Source organism: Dermacentor variabilis, chromosome 8, assembly GCF_050947875.1.
Source record: "Dermacentor variabilis isolate Ectoservices chromosome 8, ASM5094787v1, whole genome shotgun sequence".
NCBI classification, from domain to species: Eukaryota; Metazoa; Arthropoda; class Arachnida; order Ixodida; family Ixodidae; genus Dermacentor; species Dermacentor variabilis.
The window spans coordinates 37,023,752-37,036,251 of NC_134575.1; the positions used below are offsets into that span (position 1 = coordinate 37,023,752).

Consider the following 12,500-nt stretch of genomic DNA (forward strand, 5'->3'; position numbering starts at 1 on the left):
GCAAGAAATAAAGAACAAGGCCTATTTGACCACTGCCAAAGAATTACTTCGTTGAATAGCACTGTACCTATTAATAGTTTGACTTTGACGATACACTTAATGATGTAATGATGCCTTCAGTTATGCCCCACTGAGCCATTGAAGAGTAAACTAGCCTCCCACTTGAGAGATACACGGAAAACCCAGTTTTCTGGAAACAGTTCCTCCAGTGAGTAATTTTATACGATCTTGAAGCTGAATGAATGCGCATGCTCCTAGAATATTCACGTCGTGCCACAGAGCACATTATTGGCTTCAAGTCATGCATTTCATAACGACTCCTGAACTGGCACAAGCTTTTGCAGTAATCTGACATCGTACACATATTACAGCACATTATTCGTGTATCGTGCTTTCTGACAAGTTACTACTAATGGCTATAGATGTTCAAGTGCATTCACTTTCTTGTAAAATTCAGCGCCCGTCACTTGTGCGTGCCTATTTCTACAAGGAAATGAGTCTGTATCAACTCGCCCAACTTTACGTTCTACTGCAGTTCAAGTGGATCAGTAGTTTGTCTGACGCTCTATTCACCAAGCGGTTCGTGACCAAAATGGTTTCGAGTTTGCTTGAAGACAGGCATTGAAGGTTCAATCCCGTCTCACGGGCATGCTGAAAGGTTCCAGGCGAAGTTCTCGTGAGCTCATAAAGAAGTTGAGACACACTGAAGTTTGTAAATAAGCGCTGCCGAATATTTGCTCATAGTTAGAAACGTAATGTCCTTTTGAATGCTTTTTGTACCTGGGGAGTGGCTGCCGTTCTTGTGATGATGGGTGGCACGTATGGCAAGGGTCCCGGCTCGTCATTTCCGTCTGTCTTACAACCGCACGCTGCCGGCTGGGACAACATTCGCGTCTCTGAAATGCACAGAACCAGTCAGTTCGAAGCCGTGTCCGTGCCAAACTGAAGACTGATTTGCTGCTGAAACCGACACAGTGTTTCTCTCTGTGCATCAACAGCTTGGCCAATCTGTCCACCTCGCTATTGATGCTTTCAGAATAACACTGCGACTCCTCTCTCCTTCACGTTTCTTGGGGCTAGTCGGTGCGACATTGCAAGTACGTAACTGTGCGAGCAGACGGAGACAGAGCAAGGAACTAGGCATGACGGTGCGTTGACTAACAGCTAATAATTAATTTGGATGCGTTCCTGGCTAAATATTGAAAGCGAAATGACATAACCAGAGGGAAACAACCGACGAAATAGGAAACTATGCACACACAAAGAAGCGAGCCGCTTATTCCCCGCTTCTTTTCTCTTATGTCGGTTTGCTTTCGGCTCAATATTACACATTTGAAGAAAAGAAAAGAAATTGCGGCGCATCCAACTTTTGGAGATGATGGGTGCGTGATTCACGATGATATGTTTTGTATTTATGATGGCTTTTATGATTTTCGCCCATTTCGGTGGTGCGGCGTTGGCTCGCGTGGGACGCGTATGCACTCAGCCGCGCGGACAGCGATGCAAAGCCACGATCGGGCTATGGAAGGGCACGCGCGCTCTCCTCCACTAGAGCATGCTTGATCATGTGACCTTCAACACTAGGGCACGCGAAAAGACTGCGCGCACCAAGCCACCATCTTTCTCGGCTCACCTTCGCGCACTTTCCCTCACATCTAATACCGAGCGCGGACGCATGAAATCTTATCGCTATTATTAGACTTTATACGGGACATCACAGGAACGGCGACGGCGAAAATTCGCCTGGAGTGGCTATATAATTGCTACCGTAGTTAAAAGGAATCTGTGGCTACATACTATTGCAGTTCTGGCACAGTAATGAATTGGAGGTTTGTCTTTGAGTGAAGTCTGTACAATACTGTAGCATATTTGACATGGTGAAAACACTACCAGTCTAAAACGCATACCATTATAGATACACCTACATGCATGTATGATCTTGTAGTTTTAACACTTCTTCTGCAAATTGTATTGCAGCTGCTTGATACTATTCTTAACACTCTCGTGAGCCAAAATCCAAAAATGAGAGACGCCTATTTTCGTGTGAAAATCTAAAAAATAACAATATTGTGCAGGAACCATCGAAGCTGATTGTCAATGTAAGTGATTTGCCGAACACTTCTAGAAATCAATTTGCTTTAGTAAAGGAATCATGTGCTTGAAGGCCTATATTTGTTGCAGCGAATATATGCAGGTAGCGCTTGTCGTTTCATCGCGTAATTCTGTAGAGAACAGAGCCGTAAAACAGCACATGTGTAGCGGTCGTATTAGGTGGCTATACGTATCAGCCGATTCATATCATGTGTGTCGTGGTGCCACCTTTAAACCTTCAGATGCCCCAAAGATTTTGCACAGCAGCACGGGCATTAAAAAAAAACTATAATGATTGACGTTCAACGGCGTACGCGCCCTGCAACTCCGTTGCATGCGAGCACGTGCGCGCTCTTTGTGTCGACGCCTCTGGATCGGCGGTGAATTCTAACCACCGGCTACCAGCGACCGACTACAAAAAACGTGTTAAAGAAAGCGCTTCACTTAAAAAAATGGAAAGGATTAATGCAGTACCTTTCATGATGTTGTCCTTTGGGTCATCTTCAGCGTCCTGTGAGGCGCACTTTTTATCGCCGTCTGCCTCTGTGTCAGCAGTGTCCTTTAAAGCCTCCGTGCTCTTCTTGCGGTCACCCTGCGGCCCAACATACCCAGAAGTTGTGGTAAACAACGTAGGGGGCGCCACCAGTACCATGTGCGCCCGTCAAGTTTGCACTCCAAGTGGCCTAACAAATATCAAAGGGCACTGAAAACTTCTTGGACGAGGCAAGAAAATGTTCCCAATATGTAGATAGTGCTGCCACGAACATGCAGGCATTCCGCTGCACGTAGCAGGAAACCTAGTCTCGTACAACCGACAACTTGCTCTAAACAAAGTTTGCCTCCCTTGAGGCTTGCCTCGTTCCCAGACAATAATCGTCATCTGTCTTGCCTGCGTTTCCTCTCTCAAAATCTGTGCGCTCGTTGCTTTCCTGTCAAGATTGCTATTTCACGCTGATGGTGTGTATGCCGCTTGCGACATGGAAGTACACTGTAAAATAACTCGCACCCTTAAAAGTAAATAAGGGTGTAAATCGGTCTATAACTCGCAGCCTTACATACCTTTTGTGTAAGTGTGTGAGCTATGCACCGATTTATATCCTTATTCACTTTTAAGGGTGCAAATTATGTTACAGCGTACCGGAAGCGCAATGTCAAAGAAGGCAAAGGCACGCAAACAGATGACTATTGTTTGGGGACAAGATGAGCCCCAAAGGGGGCTAAGTTTTCTTACAGTGTGTTCTTTCCTGCGACTTTTGAAGCGCCTGCTTTTTGTCTTCTCTCTCCAATGTTCACAAAGACGTTACAGCGGGTGCGGTGGCGCAAGGACACGAGTCGTTGAGCAATCGTGAGCACAAATTACTCGCGGGATCAAGCTTGTGCACGCATGCACGGCTTTCTGCATGTGCTAGAAAACAGGGAAGCAACCGCATGTTAATGCATCCCGCTATTCCTGTCAAGCCTCCCTTGTTGGTTATCTTTGTCAAACGGGAGCCTCAAATGGTTGCCATAAGTGCACCGCAGAAAGAAGAAAGGAGCGATATGTAGGGGGGGTGGGGATCGCCATCAGCACCACCACAGCTGAGAGAACCCGATTAGTTGAGAGTGGGATAATTAAAAGCAACGTGTTCTTTATGTTACTCTTCATACTAAAGTTTCATTTCAAAAAACTTATTCTGCGATAAATTTTTACAAACCATCGCGCCATTTCAGCATGCTGCTCAGCTTTCACGAAAAGGCGCTTTAATGCCCATTTAATGCATGCCAGAAAACTATCTCCTCTTAATTCAAACTCGCCACAAGTATTGTAACCAAGTTCTGGGTTCAATACCTGTACTAATACCATTACAATACCAATTCCAACGGGTATTGCGAAATGTGACTTAGCTCTTTCTATTTCTGAAGATCACGATATAGGAGCACATATTTGCTTAGTCCTGTGATGAATGTGGTCCACTTATCTAGGACAGAGTGCATTAGGAAAGCTTTCAGTGTCATTCCATATAATGTGTACACAACATGCAGTACCACATGCCAGTATTGCAGTGCTAGCTCAGGAACACTTATGGTAGGCTAGTCGGTTAATTTCTTAAATACTGTAGCCTTTGCATCAAACTGGACACGCACAGAAATGTCAGGCAGGACAGGAGGTTGTCCTATTCATGTTTTGTTTGTGCGCTTACGATTTGTGCCACTGGCAACAACAGCATTACCTAGCGCCCAAATTTCAACTGAGGTGGAACTTCGTAGCAGGTTTTGTTTAGTTATGACGTTTATCAGCTTTGTAGAAAAAGAAGCACATGGTGGCTTATGGTCTCGCCTCGGAAAAAATGAATTCTGCTTCCCAACTAATGTATGTGTGAGCTAATGACGTGCGTTGGTATATATATATATATATATATATATATATATATATATATATATATATATATATATATATATATATATATATATATATATATAAAGACCGGCAAGCTATGATGTTATCAATTTTGATAATTGAACAAACCCAACCACCAAGTAGCAGGTCTGTGTTGAACCTGAGCACAAATAAGTCAGTAAAAATTGCCTTCCGTGGTGGTACTACGCTTAGTACATGCGTTAACAGAACTGCATTGACTCAGCCGAAATTCTGTCCACTTACATCTAAGTGATAAAGTTTACAAGGCATGGGAGTTATGAAGAACTTGGAACATTTACGTAACTTGGCCACTTATTCCAAGAACTCAAGGGTCCATACAAATTCCTTGTTCACGGTGTTGATGAAAAGGGATCGTAACATTGCCAAATTATGTTGTGAAAGGACACTTAACATTTCGAATGCTTTGTCGGGGCCTTATGAAAAATGAAAACCACTCATCATATAAACATTGACGCGGCATTGACATTCGCTGTCAAAAAAAATAAAGCCTTCCAAAGCATCTATTGCTAGTGTCGTTTCATGTATAGTTCGCACTACAGGCAATAATGCAGACTCGAGGAAATACACGTTAGTGAGAAGAACGCGCGTGATACAGAGGCGGTAAGAAATAAAAGACCGTACATCACCTTCACTCCATCCAGTCTCATTTACACTTCTTGCGCTATGGCGCCTTACCAGCACAAAGTGACCATCCTGCGATATGTCTGACGTGTTTTTTGCGCATAACATTCCACCATTGCATTTAACCGAGGCTGTGTACAAAGGTGCCAGCACGGGCTCACGAAAAGTCAAAGCTTGGTTTTTCCATTCATTTCTTTCCGCGCTGATTGGATGCTACGCTTCAAGTTTGCTTTTGATAGTGGCAAAACAAGCATCTCGGGATGGGTGTGCACCTCGGCTGAGAATCCTTCGACGAGGATAGCAACGAGAAGATTGAACAGGACATAGTTCCCGAAGGTCATGAGCGCCACGAAGTACAGGGCCGCCCAAGGAGAGGTCTTCTCCATGCCGTTGAACAGCACAACGTTCCAGTCCTCCTGAGTCAGGATCTGGCCAGAGGCAAAAGAAAGGCTTTTACAAAGTGCTCACGTGATTATCGGCAACGCAAACTGCTCACTAGCTGTGCCACTTTCAGCGTCTTTCCGCAACGCCGGCCACGTGACATTCCACGTGCACTATCACTTGTGCGCAGCTTGATGCAGCTACGTTGGTAAAACGGCGCTCTTTCACACAATGAATGCAGTTGTGAGAACTAGTGTTTTAGCTAGAGAAATCTTTGGTTCGCATTTGTGTGGTTAGTGTGATTTGGTCGTGATCAAGATTTTTTTTCTGAGAGAAAGTCAATAAAGAGCTGCTAAGTGGTTTAAAATATCTGGCATCTCACTGCTTTGAAAAAAAAATGATAGAACCGTCCTAATACATTCCTATAACTTTTGAACCTCACTATAAAGAAGTCACACCCGACAGGAAGGTAGCGTTTTTATATCCAATATTTGTTATAAGCACATATTCATTACGTGCCTATATTGTAAAAACGTTTTATATTTGCTCTGTTTTATAGAATAATTCGTTATATCAGTGTTCATAATATAGAAGTTTGCCTTGCATTTTCGTAATTATAAGGTTGACGAGAATGAGCCCAATATGATGTAACAATATGTTTGTCTTGACTTTGCACACTAGTTTCCCGGCTATTACGTTCTCTTTATGTGGACCCGTCAAAAATATGTTGTTAGAGCTTTGCTGAGCAGTATATCTGCGGAATACACTAATTTATTACGGGCAAGACAGAGCCCTATTAAGATTCATTAGTCATGTTTTTTGGACATTCAAATCTGAGGTCTAGCTAGCAGCATGTGAGATGTTAGCACAAGTAGAATTTATGAAGTTATTGTGATGTTTATTTTAAAGCTGCATTAAGTGCACAAATAATAAACAGCAAGTAGTCAAAGCATAAAAACATCTGTTGCAACGTGAGCACAATGAATGCAGACTAAACTATAAAACCAATGTTCTCTCACAGGCTACAGCAAATAATAGTCTTTTAATGGAATGTGATTCAAGGTTTATAAGTTGTAGGAATGTAACACTGTCGCACACATTTGCAAGATGACTGTCTCACTTATGTGTTGTACAGTAATAACTACATAACTAGCTAAATACACAATTATAGCACATTCCCTATTTATCGACTCTAACATCAGCTACACAAGAGGAGACAAATCGGTGCTTACTAGATCTGATTACATCAATTTGGTGACACAAATCAACCAATCTGAGACGTGTGGTTATGAACTTTTCAGGAATCTGCAGCGACCGAAAATTTGGGTAGAGAACTCAAATTGAGAAAAGCGTGCACTTCAAACCGGGAAGTGCCTTGTACTTCTGCAGTGACATAACTTATGTCACTGCATCTGACCAGGTGAACTACAACACTTGTTAATCTGTGCACTGTTTGGCTATGATGAAGGGAATACAGACACGGAATTCTTAAATGCGTACAGTATGGTACACTCTTAAAGGGAATGCATATTAATTATAAGGGAGACATACCAGCAGCGATTCTTCAAACTTCATTGAAAAAAGAAGGGTCTGATAAACTGCAGGCTTTCATGTCATATTATCACCCTAAATGAACGCAGAGTATTGGTATTGTGTTACCTTTAAGAGGGCATCATACTGTACAAGTAAATGTTAAACTAAATAAATTTGTTTAGTATTTTCCGCCTCATTCATGCAGTTGTTAGCAACCAAAGCTAAAAAACACATACAAGATATTCTTTACCATAGCACAAGGATGTAATGAATGTTTGGGGCCATACAGGTTTGTGCACGTAGTAATCTTCCAGGTTATGAGAAGTGACCACATCTGGTGTTCAAAATTAATCTTTCTAGTCAAAGCACTAACATTTAGTATTATAATTTGGACATTACTTAACATGAAATATGTTATAGTAGCTGCAAGAACACAAAAGTGGAGACATTTAAATAAATGCTAATTAAGATGATTCGAAAGTAATTTTTCCAATAACATCACTAGAAGGCTCCTACACATAGAGAAGCTTTTGTACGAGGATAGTGATGAATATAAAGGCTGATCCTACTGAACTTGCGGTGAACGTTTCAGTGCTTTTTTTTTCGGCATGATGTCGCTCGTCGTCGGCGTGTCCACTGAACACCACGTGATAACCATGGTTTAATCAAGGCCAAATTGTGTAATACAAATTTCTGTTTCAGTTAATTATCACATGAAATTTTTTTTGTGTGGCCTTACAGCATGGCCACCGCTGCAGTGTGAAACGGAAGCTGCAACGTCGTGCAACACCATGCTACCGAAACAATGCATGCATAGGCCTTATGGTAACCGATTAAAGCTACTGCTTTTTTGACCTGCACGACAATGTCTAGGAAACAAAATTGATGTCTTGCATGCAAATCGGTTTCAGTAACGCTATCTCGGCGATCGTCAATGTACGCGGGAACCAGTGTGAGTATAAAACTAGACAGAGCTGGGCAATAGCATGGTCCGTGACCAGCCACTTGGTGTTAGCTAGCGCCTGCGATATCATACTTCCACTTATAGCTGGTCTCTCTAGTCTCTGCGTTGCGTTCTCCACCTACTGACCTTGCCCCCCAAATGTGGGCCTCACCTGGAACACGGTGACCGTGGCCCAGAGGAAAGTGTTGAAATGCTTCCGGTCGCAGAAGCACTTGACGGCTGGGTTGTACAGGTCGGAGCACGTGCAAAGCGTCGCCTCGTCCATCCGCACGCAAAACTTACCGCCGAACAAATGCATCCCCAAGCAGCTGCGTGTACACATGGGGCGCTCAGACCTCCCCTGGGAACTACTGCCAAAGAGCAGCAGAGTTCCTTCCTTGCCAAAGCCGCTGTATGCGTGTGTCTACTCGCTTAGACACTCGCATATGTGGCATATAGCCTACACCTGCCTTTTTAAAGCAGCTACTGAAAATCCAACAAGCTGAGCTACAAAGAGCGTCCCCACCTAGGGACCAATCAGTGCCCGTGTGCGTGTAAAATTAAAAAAAAGAAGAACATGACCTTACCGAGAACTGCCCAGCATTTGCTTCCATTGTTTGCTATTTGACACTTTGCAGTTGTTAATGTTTTGCTGGAGCTCTTTTTAGGGTCATAAACTCTGATGGCTGACTCGGAGATCGCACTCAACAAAGTGCTCTGTCACGAAGTCAGTGATCCTTCGAACCTTGTGTGCTGTGAATGATCTGTGTTTTATGCGAACGTGCTTTCTGCCCTGCAAGAGCTGTCATGGCTTTCAACTTGGTTGTATGCTAAATATGGGTCTTAGGTGATGGCTTACCGAAATTTGAATAGCTTTAAGATTCACTTTTGTTGCGCTGCAAAAATAAACATTGTCATGAGTAGAAATGACAATTTGCCTCGTTGTGCGCGAAACCTCGACAAGCGAGTCCTTTGTTGTTTTAGTTTATCGTTTGATAAGTTGGGTCCATCAGCGATTCGCTTAATGACATGGAATCAGCACGAGTAGAAAGCCATGACAAGCCATTGTAAGCCACTCACACAAGACAAAAAGTCATTGGTTGCATACGAAACACAGAGAAAGAGAGAGAGAGAGAGAGAGTGAAAAGAAAAGTCCTGGCTGGCGCCTCCACAAGAGACCACAAGCGGACACACGTCACGAAACCCACCACAGACACGGACCACGAAACGATGCCTCTGCCTTTCTTGACAAGGCGTAGAAGAACAGAAAAGTGACTGACCAGTGCTGCAACGTGCACGCATTCTCCATCAACTCTACTTTAGTAATAGAAAAGAACGCTCTCTAGAATGTAGGCTCTTACTTGAAAATGCGTTGCGTCAAAAATAAACAGCCTAGGCTGTCGGTGACCACGTTATCTAAGGTGGTATCACGCCACTGGCATTACTTATGGAATCAGTGTAGTAGTTTGCACGAGTATGCATTTCTAAGGCGAAATTAATTGTTTTTACGCCTGTCAGCACTATAACGTGACAGATCGAAGTTGTGTTTGGAAGCTTATTCAGGAAAAATACTTCTCCAACTTCGGCCTCATCCGTCTGAACTTCTTTTATGAGATGCAAACAATACTTTGTCACTCACCTTACCAAGATTGCTTTAATGTTTAAGATGAATCACAGGTGTCGACTTCTCCCTGAAGGCGAGATTCATACAAGGTTATTGTGTTTGCTCCTGCATGTTACTTTTCTAGGTAAACCATCAGCACATTACTGACTAACGTAACACTAAGCTGTGAGTGTTTCCAAGTCTCGGGTTCTTAAGATACTGAAACTTACAAATTTTAATGATGCTAAGCTTTTCCGTATCATTCCGTATTTCAATTGACAAGAAACTGTTTCGAGTCTGTTACTATTTACTAAGTGGTAGAGTTGATGAAGAAATACTGCTGGCTTCTTATTTTTTGTAGCACAATACATCACGTCAATAGACCAATATTTGCACCTTTCACAACAAGAAGCTGCTGGCTTCAGATTTGAACGCAATAAAGAAAATGACAACGCAAAAGCGAGTAATGCCAATAATTTCCACCAATCATAAAGATGAGAAAAGAGGAGCAAAGGAAGAGAAAGAAGTAGCGCCAAAGAAATTAAAAGAAGTGCCAACTGAAATGACAAAAGGGTGTTGCAGACAAAGCCAAGGCCAAGCCGGCAGCAAGGTCATGAGGCAGACGACAGCAAACAGGCAGACACGTCTCCAAAGCAGCGGGTGGCTTGCAGGCAAGCTAGCACGTTGCCAAGGAAAACAGCCCAACAAACAGGCAACAGACAGGATGGCGTAAGCCAAGGCACATACAAGTGCACATATGGCAGCACATATAGAGCACACACACATTCATCCGTGTGAAAAAAACATGGCCGTGGCTAGGCTTCAGATAGCAGTAGGAAAACCTACAACCTGCGCTTCAGCGCCTGAACTAAAAGAGGCCACAAATTTATCTCGTTATTTAACGAAATTATTTTGGACAGGTGAACTTGACGTTAACCTACAGGAAGAAAATTACTGTTTTTATCTTTTCCTTAAATTTCTACAGCCTCCCAGTGATGTTTTTCACATAATGCTCTATATTCGGCTACATATCTCCAATCCCAGAAAAGTAATCTCAACTAAAAGAAGTTGCTTGCCCAGAAAATCGCTTGATTTAGAGTGCCGGCTTTAAGATGACTTCATGAGAAGTCATGAATGCCCGCAGTAATGATGCATAAGGAATCGGCACAGACTGTAGGCCTTAAAGCAACTGTGCTCAAGACATAACTTACAACATTTATTAGCTAGTCAGTTTTCTTGTTTTTAGATTTACTATATAATGCAGAGTACATTTAACATCAAAGTACACCAAGCACCCATTTAGAATAAAAAGTAGCTTCTAGTTTGCCCCCTGGTTCGCCAGTTCCAATTTGCACAAGAAGTAACTGGTGCAGACCATATCTCACTAAAGGCCAGGATAGTGGCATTGACACGCAGTTGTAAATGAAGTGGCAAAACTACTATTGCGGCCAAATATTGTGGCATTATGGTCTTAGCGGCCGCATTTGTATCTAAATAGAGAGCTTCAGATTAAGCAACGCAAGCGGCTTGCGTGTCCTAACCTAAACCTCTCTAATATCGCACCATCTTATACTTCCGTGCATTGCTCTAGCATGTGAAAACCCTGTACCTGAAGCTTGAAAGATGACTATTCGTTGGTCCCTTCAGGCAACCTTTTGCACATTTTAGTTAACAGACAAATACTCTTTGAGCATAAGACAGGCTGTCCTTTTGAAACTTCTTGCCACAGTCACCCATTGTTCGTGGTTGCATCTACGACACTTTGTGTGTGTTGCGGAATCAATAAATTATCATTTAATTATGAAGTTCGTGATCCTGTGCATGAAACCCAGCTATTTACGTTGTGATAAAGCTTTCTTTTGTTTTTAATATTGTGAATGTAGTTCCTGTTAACATATTGGCAGCTCAGAATACACTCTGATAAACTACTCAACTATTTTAACAACTTTGACAGAGATTTGCTTCTGAACAGATGAGGTTCCATTCATAGCAAGCTGCAACACAGTGAATACCCAATTGATTGAACCTCACTTGAAAGAACTGTTTAGGCCAGTGAAGAGCATGTGGTAATATTTCACTTGAATGAACCATTATGGATTAAATAAACAGTTTTGTGAGGTTTCTTGAAGTTTGTTGAAACAATCAAATCTTATTGGGGGGCATCATACTGAACAGAAGATGCAAATAAATGCAGAATAATGGAGCGTGCCCAGGCATAAGTTCTACTGCCAAGGGTTACAGTCAAGTTGAAGAACACCTCTTAAAGCATGTATTCTTAATCATACATGCAACAACACTCGAAGGCTTCTGAAAACCGTACTCAACATTTGGGGGGGGGGCAGCGGCAAAATGATTTAAAGTTTCGTTTGCTAATGGTACAACTACGACGTTAGGAATGCGATATTGTGACTCTATGCATAAGTGATGCTCTGAGCTCCACGTGCTATAGGAACTTAATTTTTCTAACGTTTCCTCACATTTTCTGGGCTTCTAGTGTATCACCACTTGTGTCAATAACTTACTTTCCTGGCGAAGTAGAAGTATGCTTCAGTATAACGAACATGAATACAATGAATTATCAGGTATACCGAGCTAACCCAAAATGTTTTCTCGCTGATATTTGCATGTGGCAAATATATACTTATAACGAATATCATGTATAACGAAGGCACTTCCATGTCGGATGAGACATCCTTTCAAGAAGGTTCAACTGCATTTCTGAATGCTTGCCACATATTAATGCATTTTCATAAATGAGTGTATGCTCTTTCTAGTGCTATCACTGCATTGGGCCTCTTGGTCAAATGCGGCTAACAAAGCGATGAACACAGAACAGGCATCCATGATGACACATAGACACACACATACATACAGCAGCCAGAGACAGCCAACACACAGAGAGAGAAAGA

The 12,500-nt window shown here is 42.5% G+C and overlaps 1 protein-coding gene across 2 annotated transcripts in view; it reads right to left on the reverse strand.

Moving 5' to 3' along the window:
• Positions 1-12,500, reverse strand: part of Ca-alpha1T (Ca[2+]-channel protein alpha[[1]] subunit T) — a 397,067-nt gene that overhangs the window by 53,548 nt on the left and 331,019 nt on the right. For both annotated transcript variants that reach the window (XM_075701870.1, XM_075701869.1), the window contains exons 14-16: positions 5,404-5,559; positions 2,566-2,683; positions 781-896 (exon numbers count right to left, since the gene is read on the reverse strand). In XM_075701870.1, the coding sequence (XP_075557985.1) occupies positions 781-896; positions 2,566-2,683; positions 5,404-5,559 (390 nt within the window). The remainder of the gene's footprint in view (positions 1-780; positions 897-2,565; positions 2,684-5,403; positions 5,560-12,500) is intronic.